General features: G+C 37.8%; 1 protein-coding gene across 1 annotated transcript; it reads right to left on the reverse strand.

Moving 5' to 3' along the window:
- Positions 1-2,551: 2,551 nt before the first annotated feature.
- LOC131932201 (uncharacterized) lies at positions 2,552-16,528 on the reverse strand. Its single transcript, XM_059289082.1, has 3 exons — positions 16,318-16,528; positions 4,707-4,766; positions 2,552-3,445 (listed from the first exon to the last, which is right to left on the reverse strand). The coding sequence occupies exons 1-3, from the start codon at positions 16,487-16,489 to the stop codon at positions 3,369-3,371; spliced, it is 309 nt and encodes a 102-aa protein (XP_059145065.1). The 5' UTR covers positions 16,490-16,528; the 3' UTR covers positions 2,552-3,368.
- Between the last annotated feature and the right edge of the window lie 417 nt (positions 16,529-16,945).

Genomic DNA, 16,945 nt, shown 5'->3' on the forward strand with positions numbered 1-16,945 from the left:
TGACTTGTGACCCACATAGCTACACTGGCAGGAACCTAGTGCCCCTCCCCATTCATCCATGCCATTTTTAGGGACTTTACCTAATATTGTGCCCTGGTCCTACATGCCTAGTGCTGTATAGTTGGCTAAATAATTGTTTACGTAAACCAAATCACAGATACCTAACACACATTCAAATCTGAAGTGACCCCACTCTTGTTCAACCAAATCGCCAAGGAAGTTACGTGTCCGACGCCCATGTTCAACCGAGAAAAACGTAGATGTAGGCCACAAAAAACGTTGGCATAAAAAAACATCATCATAGTTATATGAACAAGAGGATGTTTTGGAAATCTGGGAGATGTGGGGGTTGTAGGCAGATATGCCTGTAGGCAGATGTGCCCGTAGGCAGATGTGCCCAACAGAAGCCTTGAGAGTGCTGACATAAACACTTTAGTGCGTAAGGGCGCGCAGACAGCTAACAAAAGGCTGTTGTAAAAAGTAATGGAGTCGTGTCGTTTAAAACTTAGTTGTGAATCGGAATAATTAGTTATTAGTATTGGAAGGGGGTTATATTAATAGCGACTTATTTTAATTCAGTAAATACAAATGGTATAACAAAAAATGAAAATTATCCAGCGAGTACGCATATATATATATATATATATATATATATATATATATATATATGTGTGTGTGTGTGTGTGTATCGGCGGACTAGTCGCACCATCCTAATTTCGCTTAAGACGTCCGATGAAAAATTAAGGAGACACTTTAATATTTTTATGACGAATTATATCTGCTGACCAACAAACCTAGTGAAATCGAACATAAACTAGAGTGAGTATGTCAGTCATTGCGTTTTTACACTGTTCGGTGTAATGTTTGCCTGTATTTCTAAACGCGCCAATGCTGTAGTCGTTTTGCGTATAGTGTTGTAAACGTTCCATGGTGCTGTTAAAATCTCTCAGACAATAGGCGCCTTTGTTATCCAACATTTTGTATAGAAGCTGACCACAGGATAGGCTCGTCTATTGCACTTTTATTAATTTAGTTATTCATCACCCATGTTCTTGCTTGTTTTAATTATTTCTTTTTGCTTTCTCATATACCGATTATAAAGAATGAATTGTGATCTTGCTGAAAAAGTAATTAAAATGGTAATAGTTTTTGCCATTTTACATGTTTATAGTTTATCCATTCGAAAAATATAGAATGGATTGTAATCGTGCAGAAATTTTAATTGAGGTTTTGAGTACCGTTTCAGTTATGGTGACCGAATTTCATATCTGAGTATTATATCAAATTTTATTTCCTCTTTTAAACGATTTCCGGTAACCAAAAGTGTACGTAGTTTACTTCTTGTCTCTTAAAACCTATAACCGAAAAGTACCATTAATGTTAAGGGACGGAGTGGCGTAGCGGTAGAGAGCTAGACTGCTAACCGCAAGACTCGAGTTCGAATCAGGGTTCAAATTAGTAGACCGTCCCTGAGTCCACCCAATTCTGATGGGTACCTAACTCACGTTTGGGAAAGTAAAGGCAGCTGGGGATAGGGCTGACCACACTATCCCTTCATATGCCGAGGTCACAGAAACAGGTGAACTCTACTTCACTTGCCCCATAGACCGCCAGGTTTCAATGGGAACTTTAGATTTGTGTGCAGGGGTCTGTCAAATTTTGAAATATATCTGGTATTCGGAAATGGTTCTTTACTTAATTTTCACTACAAACACATTAGCTTAAGGACTGTTTCAATTATTTAGACGAAATTTCACATGTAAGATCGTATACTTATTTCACATTCAAATATGTATTGACTTCCGATAACCGAAATTATAATTCATTTACTGATTTATACAATGTTCCCAAAAAAGGCGCAACTGTCTTAAAAAATTATCGAATGCAGAGTCACTCTTCTTGACAGACTTTAAATACAAGTAGTTTAAAATTGTTTAGTTTCATATCAGCAACTTTTTAGGGGTCGGCGTGGTCGAGTCGGTAAAGCTCATGGTTTCGATTTGGAAACAGCAGCTCTTCTAGAAGAGACAACTCCAAAATCAAACAACTGCTGAATTGTAGTTTGTTCTTGGGTTGACAAAGGCTATGGAAGCAAATACAAAAAGAAAAGCAGGTTGAAATGGGAATCAACGGCCTATATTGCGCTTATTCAGTTGACACGTAATATTTAATTGTGCTGGAGGGGATCCATTCCAACACTAAAATTAAGAACGAAAGAGAAGAATGTCAACTTTTGAGCGCTTTCCAATAAATGGGATTGCAACTTGCTCTACTTCCGGGTTTTAAAAAAACAATAACTTAAACACCGTTTATTTGGACAGAATTGTATAAAAAGTATTACATTGAACGCGTAGATTTCTGTCATCTTTTCGCGTTAACAGAAAGTGCTATTTTATTTCCGTGTGAACTCTACTACATGAGAACTATTTACGTTAGGTTACATAGAATTCATATAAATTAAAATTACGTATAATTTGAGTATTTGTTGTTTTTGAGGGACTTTTTGTATTCAGAAGTGGTCCTTTACTTAAATGAAACTGTTGTTTCCTTCTCTAAGCAGAGTAATTAAAATACGCTACATTATTACAACAAAATACTCAATAAAAAAACATTTTTTTGCAATTGCCTTTATTGTCCAGTGTTTGTTTACATTATTGTTAATGTGTATTTGTATATTGAACAATCTATTTTGAAAGTTACCTGATCATTATGTAATACTTATTTTAATGTTGTTTTATCCCTTTACAAAAAAAAAAGATCCTACACCAGCGATGTGAAACACGTCTGTGTGTAAGTTCATTTATTTACGAGAAAATGTGTGGAACAATTGGTGGGCCGTATGTTTTTATGTATTGAGAAGGCATTTAGAAGATAAAAATAAAACAAAAACATATTTTTGAAAACCCAAAAAACAACTATAGTTAGGACCGACAAAAGATGTTTTCGTCGGTTAATCAATTTTAGTTTAAAACGCACTTAGATGGAAATAAAAATACATGTCAAAACCTTACTCTACCCTTAACTTCCTCTATCCTACACCTCTGACTGACGGCAATAACTCCTCTTTCAATTTGTTGCTATATTCTATTAGTAAACCATATTTTCAGTACATTACTACAGGATTCTTGTTGTTGAAGAAGATTAAGTAAAATAAATTAACCCCAAAATGACTTTTAAACTATCAGATAATTCATCATTGATGTCTGCACAACGATACGTATTTATTAAACCTAGTTTATCTATCACAAAAGTTTTTTTTTTAGAGTTAGCAAAATAATCAAATATCATTATTGGAATTTAGCTCAACAACATTTTTAGAGCTATATTACAACACTTCTGATGAAATAGCTAATCATTCGCACGTTGGACTAAATTATATCTTTGATTCGCATTTCCATGGACATGATCAAAGCGTACAGCACTCCCATGAACATAATGACCGGTTCTGTGGTAAGAGAAAATAGTTGAATACATAAACATCATCTAGTCTTCTATGGTGGAATATGGTTAATGTATACTAATGTATATGCACTTGACAATTTTACGAGCTATATTTTCAAAAATCATGTTGGCAGAAAGCGATTACAGAATAGGAGTGACCTCTCTGCCTGAGTCCACCCAGCTCTAATGAGTATCCAAGACAAGTAAGGGAAAGTAAAGGTGAGCATAGTGCTGACCACTTCTTTACTTTAAATGGCTAGGTCAAGAAACATGTGAACTCTACTTCATCCACTCTATTGAAAATGGGAATTTTAACTAGAAGAGAAAAAAAAAAATAAATAAATAAATATATATATATATATATATATATATATATATATATATATATATATATATATATATATATATATATATATATATCGCTAATCTCTGTTCAAACGTTTTTTTAAAGTTCTAAAAAAACTTCTTATAAATGTTTGATGATTTAATGTGTTTCATTTTTACTTTCTCGGATATACTAAGTATAGAGAAAGTCTTGTAATCGTGCAAAAAAATACACCTCTCTGATACGGAAAAACATAATTTTGCAATCTTGTCCGTATGTCTGTGTGTGTGTGTGTGTGTGTGTGTGTGTGTGTGTCTGTCTGTCTGTCTGTGTACAAACACGATAACTTGAGTACCGTTACAGCTAGATTGATGAAATTTCATATATAGGTATTTTATCAAAATCGTAGATAAGTATCAAATTTTGAGCGATTTCCAACAATCGGAAGTGGTACTTTTTCTACTTTGAATTTTACAAAAGCCTATAACTTGAGTACTATTTCAAATACATAAATGAAATTTCACATGTAAGTAACAGATCTAATTCTCTACCTTCTGACAAATTTTGAGTAATTTCCGTTAAAGTACTATTTTACGCTATTTCCGATTTCTCAAAAAACGCATGTAAATTTATAAAGGACTTATACTATTGCGCACTATTATGCACTTTTTGCTTTTGCGTTCGCTTGGTGCGCAATTCTTTTTTCTACTAGATTTTATTCTATTTTGAAAAGTTTAAATAAACAAAAATCATGTCTATATTCCGAGTTGCCATCCCACGTATTGTTATATTAGAATATTCGAGAAAGTTTAGGGGATATTACTCCCGGTTTATTTCTATACTGTTTGGAATTTTCATCCCTCAGAAATCACTCAGTGCATCAACATTGAAGTTTATCAGGGAGTATAAAATAAACATTGGCAGACGAAGGCTCACATACCTGCTTGCAAGTGGAGTTTTCCGTTGGTGGAGGCCAAAAATGCATCATTTCTCAGTTCAGCTGCAAGCAAATATAATTAATACAGAGCATATACACAGTTGAGGTAAATTAACTACATTGAAAAACAAAGACTTGTCACAACAATTAAAACAAGCTTTGACTAACAAAAATAAAATAAATCACGTTAAACCGTATATTATACAATGTTTAAAGACGATTTGAAACACGCAATTGACTTTCATTCCTCTCCCCCCCCCCCCCCACCTCTTAAAAAGAAGAATTACGATATTTAGGTTTTTTATAAATTTAAAATGGATAAAACAATAATTTAAATCCCCCCCCCCTTATTTTTTCCAAAAAAAAAACAACAAAAAAACAATCACGATGAATTTTTAGTTTATTTTAAATTTAAAATGGATAAAACTGAAACGTCCTAATATGACAGCGGACACCATTGAGAAACTTTCAGGAACACTGTCAAATATTACCAGCCTGAGACGTAAATAACAGCTAAACACAAACTAATTAATTATCCATATTTTCCGGTTTAACATAACTGAAATTAGAATTTTCGCAATAAGTATAAATAAACCATTTTTAGGGGTCATCCATCTATGACGTCCACAGCGATGTGGAATTTTACACCCCCCTCCCCCTCCCTGCAAAATATGAAACATTTGATTGTGTATTTAATAGTATTCCTTCTGGCTTATAATATAAACAATCTTAGCATTTTTAAATATTAGCCTCTGGGTCATGACCTTTATCTCTGTTTACTTATTTTCTTGTTTTACAACAAAGAATTACTCATTGCGTAATGCAATGAGTTCGGGCAAAGTCTGGAAAATCTCTAGATTTTGCTACATTTTTAGACCATTAAAAGTCTGGAAAACCACTAGATTTCAGGCTGGTTTGAAAGAACAGTCTGGAAAGAGTTGTGAGTTTAAGTTTATTTTAGAAACAAAACTTTTTTTCATGTTGTCCGCAGATCTACGGCGTGTAATCTTACTATGATTATTTTCCTCTACTATGTTAAATCTATATCAGTCATCACAAGACGACGATAAAAACTGTTATGCTAAAGCGAACAAGGAGGCAATGCACCCCGATGATGTAAAGTAGCGTACGCCTAATGCATTTTAGAGAAAAATAAAATAAAAAAAAACAAAAACAAAATTAATTAAAATGACCATGTTTAACTAACGTTGAGTACTCAGCATACAAATTTCATGCAAGACTTTTTTATAAGTTTGCATAAATCTATTATTTACTTAGAGGTCGTCCATAAATGACGTTACACTCGTAGGGGGGAGGGGGGGGAGGGTCCGTAATTTTGTGACGGTGTGTGATGAGGGGGAGGGGGGATTCAGATAGTGAGAAGTCACACTTTTGCATTATCAAAAAACAATGTTAGAAAACGAATTTTAGACGTTATTTTGCGTTTTAGAAAACCGTTTTAATAAATTGTAATAGGAATTGGGTTCAGACACAATTTCGGAAAAATATCGATGTTTAAAAAAATTTCAACTGCAATTTTGAGGGGAGGCGGGTTGTAGGCTGAGGTGTGACGTCTTTTTTTTTTGGGGGGGGGGGGGGGGGGGGTCTGGCTTTTTTGTGACGACGTGTGACGGAGGAGAGGGGGGAGGTAAAAATCGTCAAAAAAAGCAGGACGTCATTTATGGATGACCCCTTAATCGGTTCAGATATTTTAGTTGAGATATTTAAATAACCGGTCTACAGTGGAAATGAAGTAGAGTTGATCAGTTTCTGTAACATTGGCATGTGGGGGTACAGTGTGTTAATTTTTACGCCCTGTCACTTTGGCTTTACCTAACGTAAGTTATTCTCATGTCAGGGGTGGGTATATTCTCATGTCAGGGGTGGGTATATTCTCATGTCAGGGGTGGGTATATTCTCATGTCAGGGGTGGGTATATTCTCATGTCAGGGGTGGGTATATTCTCATGTCAGGGGTGGGTATATTCTCATGTCAGGGGTGGGTATATTCTCATGTCAGGGGTGGGTATATTCTCATGTCAGGGGTGGGTATATTCTCATGTCAGGGGTGGGTATATTCTCATGTCAGGGGTGGGTATATTCTCATGTCAGGGGTGGGTATATTCTCATGTCAGGGGTGGGTATATTCTCATGTCAGGGGTGGGTATATTCTCATGTCAGGGGTGGGTATGCTCACGTACGTCCTACACACTCGAAGCCAAAACCCGAACCCCCCCCCCCTCCCTTTCATCAAAACATTCTATTACATCGACAGGTTTTCAGAAAGATACGTAAAAAACATATTTTCTTGATTTGATATAATTAAAATATTTATAGCGCTTATGTTACGGGTATGAATTTAAGCATTTTTTTTACGAAAACCTAAGCGAAGCTTGGCATTATGCCTAGTTTTCAAATTAATTGTAACAGTTTTCGTCAGAAATTATGCTAAGGACCAAACCTTCATTGAAGAAGTTTTTAGAATTTGTTATGTTAAATGGGCAATGATTAAGTTCTCACATGATTGCCAAAAGCAACTATTTCATTTTACTACGGCTATAGACTTGTTTAGGGGAATTAAGACTCTAAACAGCTCTATTTAAAATGAGTAAAAATTGAGATGTTACTATAGTAGCATCTCCGCACCCTCACCCACATACCGTTTAGATAATCATCACAAATTACATAAGCAGAATATAAGGGTCGTCCATAAATGACGTCACATTCGTAGGGAGGAGGGGGTGGGTCCGTAATTTTGTGACAGTGTGTGATGAGGGGGAGGGGGTTCAGATGGAGTGAAGTCACTTTTCCGCATTATAAAAAAAAACAATTTTAGAAAACGAGTTTTATCCGTTATTTCAAATTTTAGTAAACGGTTTTGATAAACTGGAATTGGAATTGATCAAAATACCCTATGTTGACAGAGTTCTGACAAGATTTTGGAAAAATATCGATTTTTACTTTCTCGTATATACGAAGTATAGAGAAAGTATTGTAATCGTGCACAAAAATAACATGAAATTTTGACAGTTTTCACCGTTTTACTCCTCAGTCCTTCATCACATCCGGAGTATAGAGGACTTATTTTAATCAGGCAAAAATTATAAATACAAATATATAAACGTTTTGGCGTTTTATGCGTTATGGAGTCGTAAAAACTGGACTTTGCAATTCTGTCCGTATGTCTGTGTGTCTGTGTGTCTGTCTGTGTGTAAACACGATAACTTGAGTACTGTTACAGCTAGGTTGATGAAATTTCATATACAGTGGCGTAGCCAGGATCGTCTCATGGGGGGGTTCCAATTTTTTTCCAGCATTTTATATATATATATATATATATATATATATATATATATATATATATATATATATATATATATGTGAGCGGCTGGAGTGTATTTTTATTATTTGTAACTTAGAAGGCGAATGTATCGTTTCGTTTCATGTCGTAAATTGGTCGTCGTTTTAGTTGTGTAGTCCCGTATTATGGCGCCGCTGTCTCACTGTTTATGTTCCTGGTTATAGCTAGTTTATATATATTTCGTTTATATTGTTGTCATTGTTTATATTAAGTGTCTTTTTATAATATTCTGTTGCATGTTTCGTCGTGTTTGGTTTGTTATCCGTGAATTAGGGACTATTTGTTTACGTGTAGTGTGTGAGGTGTGTGGAAGTCGGTTTCCGGCTTGTTCAACTCTGTCTTTTGTGTGGAAAGCAGCGGTGAAGAGAGCAGGCAGTCTCTCTGGTCATCGAGTGAAAAGAATAGCAAATTCGCACCATCCAGCCGTATTTATTTTGTGTTTGTGTTCGTCATAGTCCTGGACGTAGTCCGAAATTGGGTGTTTTGTTTGATGTAAAAAGTTTGTTTCGTTTGGTTCTGTTTTGTGTCAGTTTTTATCATTTTTTTATAACTTTTGGTTCCATGCAATAAATTTTATTAAATTGTTAAAAGTTTTTGTTTTATTTTAGTAGCTTATTATTTAGACTAAGGTTAGGGTTTAACCACTGTGGGTTCTACCACGGTTGCACTGACCGGACAGATTAGTTAGTTAAGCCTAGAAGGGTAGATTGTAGGTATCCCCCCCTAGCAGGGCTTACAAATTGGTAGCACGAGTGGGGTCAGTGCTTTAGTCTAGTTAAATTTTTGTTTTTTGATAGGGCTAGTTGTAGCTTAGATAAATTTTTTGTTTCTGATAGGCCCTTTATGGAACCATATGTGTTTAGTTTTTGTGTAGTGTAGGAATTGTTGATTGTTTAAAACACCCAATTCGGACGAGATGGCGGAGGTGGCACCAACCATCATCATCGTTCCACCCAGGGAGATCCTCATCCGGAAGTTTCATGGTGACAGCCACGGCTATGAGGTGGAACGATTCATTGACGAGGTCCAGTCTCTCTGGAGGGCCAGAAGAGACGTCACAGTAGAAGAGAGGAAGGACCTTCTCTGGCAGTACCTGGGGGAAGCTGTGAGAGAAGAACTGAGCTGCAGGGGAGATGACCTGCAACGTGACCCAGAGGCCTCCATCAGGCTCCTCCGAGAAGTCTATGGGGAGAAGAGGAGCGTCTCCCAGCTAATGGCGCAACTACAAATGGTTGTGCAGGGCCAACACGAGTCGGTGAGGTCCTACTCGCACCGCCTGCACAGGGCCTTCAAGGCCCTTGTTGCCAGACAGGGCACCCTGCAGGTCCCTCAGACGAATGCTGAGTTCCTAAGGGACCAGTTTATGGAAAAGCTGAGAGAGTCCTCAGTCAGACGCCAGTTGCAAGAACTGGTTTTCAGGGACCCTAAGATCCCCTTCCTGGCCATACGGGATGCGGCCATTCGATGGTCTGGAGACGAGGACCCAGGGACAGAACCTGCCTATGTGGCAGCTCTACATGCCCGCCCCAAGGAAGAACCCACCCTGCCCAGGTCCAAGCTGGAAGACAGGGTGGACAAGCTCGCAGAGCAGCTATCGGCTCTGTTGACTCATTTGGCACAGAACCCTCATGTGGCATCTAGCCGAAGGGTACCCCGCCGACGTCCAGAGGCGGAAACAAGAATGTGTTACAACTGTAACCAGCAAGGCCACCTCGCCCGCCATTGTCAAAACTCAAAGAAGCAGGAGGTCGCAGTGATTCAGAGTCTTACTACTGCTGGTGGGCAGAGCCCAAGCTCCACCATTCACAAGCTGGCTGGACAGTGCCCCACCCTGACTGTGTATTTACAAGGTGTACCGGTGACGGCCGTTATAGACAGTGGTTCACAAGTCAGCACGGTCACTGAAACATTTTTTAACAGTAGCCTCCAGAACATTATCCTAAGAACAGACAGACCCCTGTCCCTGAGGGCAGCAAATGGGTTGGCCATCCCTTACAATGGCTATTTTATTACTGACCTAGAGGTCAACAAGGAAGAAATACGCAACAAGGGGTTTCTTGTGATAAAGGATCCAGTGGGTGGCTCAGCTCCACCCTGTTTGTTGGGCATGAACGTTCTCCAGGACCTGACCGCATTGGCCCACCTGATCAAGCCTCCAGGGGTGACACCGAAGGTATCGCGGGGGGACAAGGTCCTCCGCCCCCGCGAAAGGATTTTGGTGCCTGCCAAGAGTGTACCAACCATTCAGGCGACGAAAGGAGACCCCAGAATGAAGGACGACAAGGTGGTACAGCCATTAGACCAACCTTTTCACCCAGATCCGTCAGGGGTATCAGGCCCAACATCCTGCCTACGCGCCAACATAACCAGTATAAAGGTGGACCAATCTGAGGAACTAGAGGCAATGGTTCCACCTAACCCATCCTTAATTGAAGCACCGGGTGGTGGTGCTGGGGAATGCCCCCAGACAGAGTCTAGCAAGAACGACAAGCAGGTCAAAAAGGCACCTGTAGCTGAACTGGCCATAGGCGATCTGGTCATTCTGAGACAACCCCCACTAGGCAGACGCAAAATGGCAGACCTGTACGGCCCGACAGTTTATGTGGTGGTCGAAGTACCTCCGATCACCGGCGGGTGTTACGCCATTAAAAAGAAAGATGGCCCTTCTGGCACCCGCCGGGTGGCCAGCACCCAGATCAGGAGATATGTGCCTCCCCGGGCTCAACCACCCTCCCCAAGGCCGGTCAAAGTGATACCGCCGGCTACTCCAGGCTACAGCCACATTATTTATAAGGTCCAATTGCCGGGGACCAGAGCAGCCGGTAACCCCACAGTACCTGACATACCTCTGCGTAGGTCGGTCAGGGAGCGCAGAGTCCCTAGTAGGCTAGACTTGTGATTGTGCCCTGTGGGCTGATTTTTTTGACAATGTTTTTTTGTACAATTTATGATTGTGCCCTGTGGGCTGATTTTTTTGCAAGTTCTTTTGCAAAGTTTTTTGTTTTTTTGTAACATATATGATTATGCCCTGTGGGCTGATTTTCTGGCAAAGATTGTTTTTTTGTAAAATTTATGATTGTGCCCGGTGGGCTGATTTTTTTGCAAGTTCTTCCTGCAAAGTTTTGTTTTTTTGTAACATTATGATTATGCCCTGTGGGCTGTTTTTTTCAAGTTTGTTAGCTTGCGGTGACCGCAAGCTTTAAGGGGCGTGTATGTGAGCGGCTGGAGTGTATTTTTATTATTTGTAACTTAGAAGGCGAATGTATCGTTTCGTTTCATGTCGTAAATTGGTCGTCGTTTTAGTTGTGTAGTCCCGTATTATGGCGCCGCTGTCTCACTGTTTATGTTCCTGGTTATAGCTAGTTTATATATATTTCGTTTATATTGTTGTCATTGTTTATATTAAGTGTCTTTTTATAATATTCTGTTGCATGTTTCGTCGTGTTTGGTTTGTTATCCGTGAATTAGGGACTATTTGTTTACGTGTAGTGTGTGAGGTGTGTGGAAGTCGGTTTCCGGCTTGTTCAACTCTGTCTTTTGTGTGGAAAGCAGCGGTGAAGAGAGCAGGCAGTCTCTCTGGTCATCGAGTGAAAAGAATAGCAAATTCGCACCATCCAGCCGTATTTATTTTGTGTTTGTGTTCGTCATAGTCCTGGACGTAGTCCGAAATTGGGTGTTTTGTTTGATGTAAAAAGTTTGTTTCGTTTGGTTCTGTTTTGTGTCAGTTTTTATCATTTTTTTATAACTTTTGGTTCCATGCAATAAATTTTATTAAATTGTTAAAAGTTTTTGTTTTATTTTAGTAGCTTATTATTTAGACTAAGGTTAGGGTTTAACCACTGTGGGTTCTACCACGGTTGCACTGACCGGACAGATTAGTTAGTTAAGCCTAGAAGGGTAGATTGTAGGTATCCCCCCCTAGCAGGGCTTACAAATATATATATAGACGCAATAACAGTACTAGAACACAGCAAACAGATAAAAGTACTTATAACATTACTTACCTATAATCGTAGTTCAAGTCTTCTTGGACTCTTGGCTAATTCATCAAGAACCTCATCCGCTAAAATTTCAATTTGTCGGTGAATATTTAATAATGCCAATCCATTTAGTCTATCCTAGCAAGTAGTATTTCGCAAGTACGTTTTTAGCCGTCTGAGAGTGGAAAAAGAGCGTTCGCTAACGGCAGTTGTTACAGGCAATGTTACAAATATTTGCAGTAGTTTGTGTACTGTTGGAAATATTTTTACGTCACACATTAAAAAAGCTTGATGAGCGTTTTGCGGTACATTTCCACTTGTAATAATGTGGCGCCACCACAGTTTCAGTTCTCCAATGCTTTCATCGATGACACTGCTGTTAATCAAACGTTCATATTTTTGCATAAGTATTATGGCATTCTTTTCCTGTTCTTTGGTAAAACCCGAGTCATTGGGTAAAAGACACATAAAACCTCTCAAAACAGATTTATGTTTTAGCAATCTGTCTCCTATTTGACATATAACCGAATCAAGGAAAGGAATAAATACAGCTATTCTGTAATACTCTTCAGGCGTATTTGCCATAACATTGCAGCGTTGAATTTGTTTTCCAGCTCGACGTGGAATAAGTATATCTATGTCGAAGTCCTCACAAATGTCTTTGACTTCATTAAATACGGTAGTAAATTCTGATTCAGCATCCTTCCGCATATTCACTAGTAGGCTACTTGAATCTTCTGTAAATTTTAGAGCCGCAGATAGATCAAGGTTTTCTGTTTGGAGTATTCTGCTGACAGGAAGTGTTATTGCAAAGATTTTTGAGATAACTCTAAGAGAAACTTGAAACTCAAGACTCCTAATTGCTCCTAAAAGTTGAACCGCTGTTGAAGAAGTTGTTGTATCGTGCCAGGATGACATAATTTCCAGTGCATCAACAGTTGCTTTTTGAAGCTGTATAAAAACGTTGACAGACTCATGACGCTCAATCCATCTGGTTGCGCACAATCGTTTAAGTCGAGATGCTGATGCTTTAGGTGTTAATTTCTCTATTGAATTTGCAAGCAAAGATTGTCGTTTTGGTGTGTTAAAAAAAGTTGTATGTACTATTAAGAATTCCCATACAGTTTCTCACAGCTGGTAGTTCGCAGGCATCAGAAAGTGCTAGGTTTAGACTGTGAGATGCGCAATGCACGTAAATAGCCAAATCAAATTTCTCAGCAACATATTGTTGCGCCCCATGAAGTCGACCACTCATTGCAGCGGCTCCATCATATCCTTGACCTATCATAAAATTACCGTCTATGTGTAAATTTGCTAGAGTGTCCATTAAAACATTTGCAAGTCATTTGCCTGTTAGATCAGTTACACCTACAAACTGTAGGAAATCCTCCCTTATTTTCTTTATGTCGTTATCATAGTAGCGAACACACAACGAAAATTGCTCCATACCAGCTATATCACTAGTTTCATCGGCTAAGACAGAAAACAATTTAACAGAAGTAATTTTCGCAACAATCTTTTGAACAATTAATTTATTGCACACATTTATCACTTCATTCTGAATGGTGGGACTTAAGTATCTTGCATTTTTTGAAGAATTTTCTAGATGATGTTTAAGTGTTTCGTCTCCACCCATGGCTTTGTATCTTAAAAGAGCTCGAAAATTTCCATCATTTTCGTCAGGATCCTCCAACTGAAAATTTCCGAAATCCCTGTGCCCCCTAAGTGCAAGACCTTGTCGGCCGCAAAAAATTATAGTTTCTATTATGGGCGCTAACCTTAAACGATTTTCTAGAATTTGTTGACTTACTGATGAGTTCAAGGCGATGTTAATAGGTTCTATTTTTTTCTCCATAACCGATTTACGATTTTGGGAAAGTAAAATTGCTCTTTTATGATATTCACATTGCTGGTGCTCATTAAACTTGTCTGTTGCCTTTTTCCAGTTTGAAAATGGAGTTTTTGATAACTTACCTAAAGGCTGACTACCTACACCACCATAATTCAAACTAAACAAAACACAATATTTGCAAAATGCGCCATCAAGTAATTTGGAATAAGTCAACCAGTTCCACCTAAGTAGCCACGAATATTGAAACTTTAAATTTCTTTGTCCGCTTGCTGGAAATTTAAAAAGTTCTTCGGGACGCCAGATGTTTTCTAATAAATACAACCGTGTATCATCTGTAATAACTCCTTTGATAAAATTGCCGACATCATTTGCATAAGAAACAGTCAAAGGTGCTGAATTTATGGAAATTTCTTGATGTAATGTAGTTTGAGAGTCAATAGTACCATCTTCATTTTTATCATTTTCAGTTTTATTTTTCTTTGTAAAGAAATCAGTTAATAAAGTAGTTTTAAATTTCCTTTTTCCATCCGACATCATTAAAATGAATTTAAATTGCTTTAATTATCAAAAAGATACACATTAAAACACGACTATGCGAATAAGAAAATAAATAATTATTGGTCTTTCTTTTCTGACTGTCTAAAAATGACTACTGTAGGTTCCTGGCTCTACATCTATATTTAACCACCTACGCAGTTTTTATATCTACCAACACTAAGTTTTGTGTCAACAATTGTGGGTCCAGCCCACGCTTTCCTGCCAGATGTGCATCCGGTAGTAATTGAGACGTACCCATATTCAAACCCACCCTCACCCCCCCCCCCCTGTCACACCCTTTAACTGATAACCTTGTGTCCTCTGCCATCTTTATCATTTTCAGTTTACTTATCTTTTTAAAAATTAAATAGTTTTCAGTTTCCCTGTTTCATCCGCCATTAGTGAAATGAATTTCAAATGTTTTGAAGTAGTAAAAACATACACATTATAGAACCTCAATGCGAATAATAATCAATTCCTTCGTTGTTGTTTTTTTTTAATTTCTAGGCGCTTTCCGGTTGCACTACAATCATATTAGACAACAAAGGCCTACCCACGTAGCCCACCCCTCCCCATTCGACACTCCTTAACTGATCTAACCTTGGCCAACTTTCCCTTGGCCTACTGCGTTCCAGATTATTATACTTAACTTTAGCACGATAATAAAATTCATAACTAAATTCTACAGGCAATTCTCATCACAATGATATACATTGTTGTTCTAGAGGCTGCCAGGTTAAGTGTTTAGTGTTTAAGCCCTAAATAATATCGACACAAGTCAATAGCTGTAGCTTAACGTAAAAAGATAGTCATATTGGGGGTACATGGGGGGGTTATAACCCCCCCCCTAACCCCCCTCTGCCTACGCCACTGTTCATATATAAGTATTTTATCAAAATTGTAGATCCTGATAAACTTTTGAGCGATTTCCAATAACCGGAAGTGGTACTTTTTCTACTTTGAATTTTTCAAAAGCCTATAAGTTACGTACTTTTTTAGATAGATGAATGAAATTTCACACGTAAGTAAAAGATCGAATTCTCTACCTTCTGTCAAATTTTGAGTAATTTCCGTTGAACAAAAGTACTAATTTACGCTTTTTGTGATTTCTCAAAAAACGCATGTAAATTTATAAAGTACAAATAATATCCTGCACTTTTATACACATTTTATTAGGCGTTCAATTGGTGTGGGACGGAGTGGTCTATCGGTAGAGAGCTGGACTGCTAACCCGTTAGTCTCGAGTTCGAATCCGAGTTCAAGTCAATAGACCGTCCTTGAGTCCATCCACTCTGATGGGAAAGTAAAGGCGGCTGGGCATAGTGCTGACTACAATATCTCTTCATATGCCGAGGTCACAGAAACAAGTGAACTCTACTTCACTTGCCCCATAGACCGTCAGGTTTGAAAGGGAAACTTTTCACTTGGTGTGCAATTATCTTTTTTTACGAGATTCTATTCTATTATAAAAAGTTTAAGTAATTAAAAATGGATCTATGTCCTGAGTTGCCATCCCTCGTAATTTTATATTAGAATATTCGAGAAAGTTTAGGGGAGACCACTCCCGGTTTATTTAAAGAAGAATTCAACAGTAATTTCGGGGGGGGGGATTCGTTGTAAGGTGAGGTGTGACGTCATTTTAGATGGGAGGTGTCTGGGTTTTTGTGACGACGTGTGACTGAGGGGATTGGGGGTGGGGGGAGGTAAAATCGTCAAATAAAAAACGTGGCATCATTTATGGATGACCCCATACTATTTAAAAAAAATTGTTAGAAAGATATTGCCTTTTTAACTCTAGAAAGAAAATGGGATCTTTTTTTTTCTAATAAATTCGCCTTGCCTGGGAAAGCCTCATAGTTTTTGTTTTTGTTTTTTTTTAAATTACCTGGTGGATTTGAAACATCAAATTTTTCGCTGAAATTAAAGGGGTTATTAGGAAGCCGTGGGTGAATTGAGAATGCTGCAAGCATGTACCACGAATTCTTGAATTCGGGGCGGAATCTGAATCTGTAAGGATTGCTCATATCTTCACAGTAGCAGTGATCATCATTCCCCATTTGTTCACATCCTTTTCTAAAACAGCTCCCTGGGAAAAAACATTCCTGAAAACAAAACAAAAATCATACTATTAATGAATATATATTTCTTCTCTATTTAGTATACTTGCAGACAACGAACTGGGCTCTGTATAAAATCTATTTGTAAATATATACATATACCCGGAACTGCCCGGGTTCAGGAAATATAATACTTTTCCCATGAATGTTTATAAGCAAATAAGGACGTTTGAAAAATAAAACAACACTAAATCTTTATTAGATATATTTTTCTAAACTAGACCCAATGTTTCAAAGTATCTCTCTCTCTCAATATATATATATATATATATATATATATATATATATATATATATATATATATATATATATATATACATGTGTGTGTGTAGATGTAGATGAAGATGCAGATACAGATACAGATACAGATACAGATACAGACACAGACACAGACAC

This window comes from Physella acuta, unplaced genomic scaffold (genome assembly GCF_028476545.2).
Source record: "Physella acuta isolate Inbredline_101_S28 unplaced genomic scaffold, ASM2847654v3 ptg002110l, whole genome shotgun sequence".
Classification (NCBI taxonomy): domain Eukaryota; kingdom Metazoa; phylum Mollusca; class Gastropoda; family Physidae; genus Physella; species Physella acuta.

What these genes read in the sequence shown, in the direction of transcription:
- LOC131932201 (XM_059289082.1), bottom strand. Translation starts at nt 16,489, where the DNA reads ATGGGGAATGATGATCACTGCTACTGTGAAGATATGAGCAATCCTTAC. An exon ending in TGATGTTTCAAATCCACCAG is followed by an intron (nt 4,767 to 16,317) that starts GTAATTTAAAAA and finishes ATTTGCTTGCAG; the next exon opens with CTGAACTGAGAAATGATGCA. An exon ending in AAAACTCCACTTGCAAGCAG is followed by an intron (nt 3,446 to 4,706) that starts GTATGTGAGCCT and finishes CTCTTACCACAG; the next exon opens with AACCGGTCATTATGTTCATG.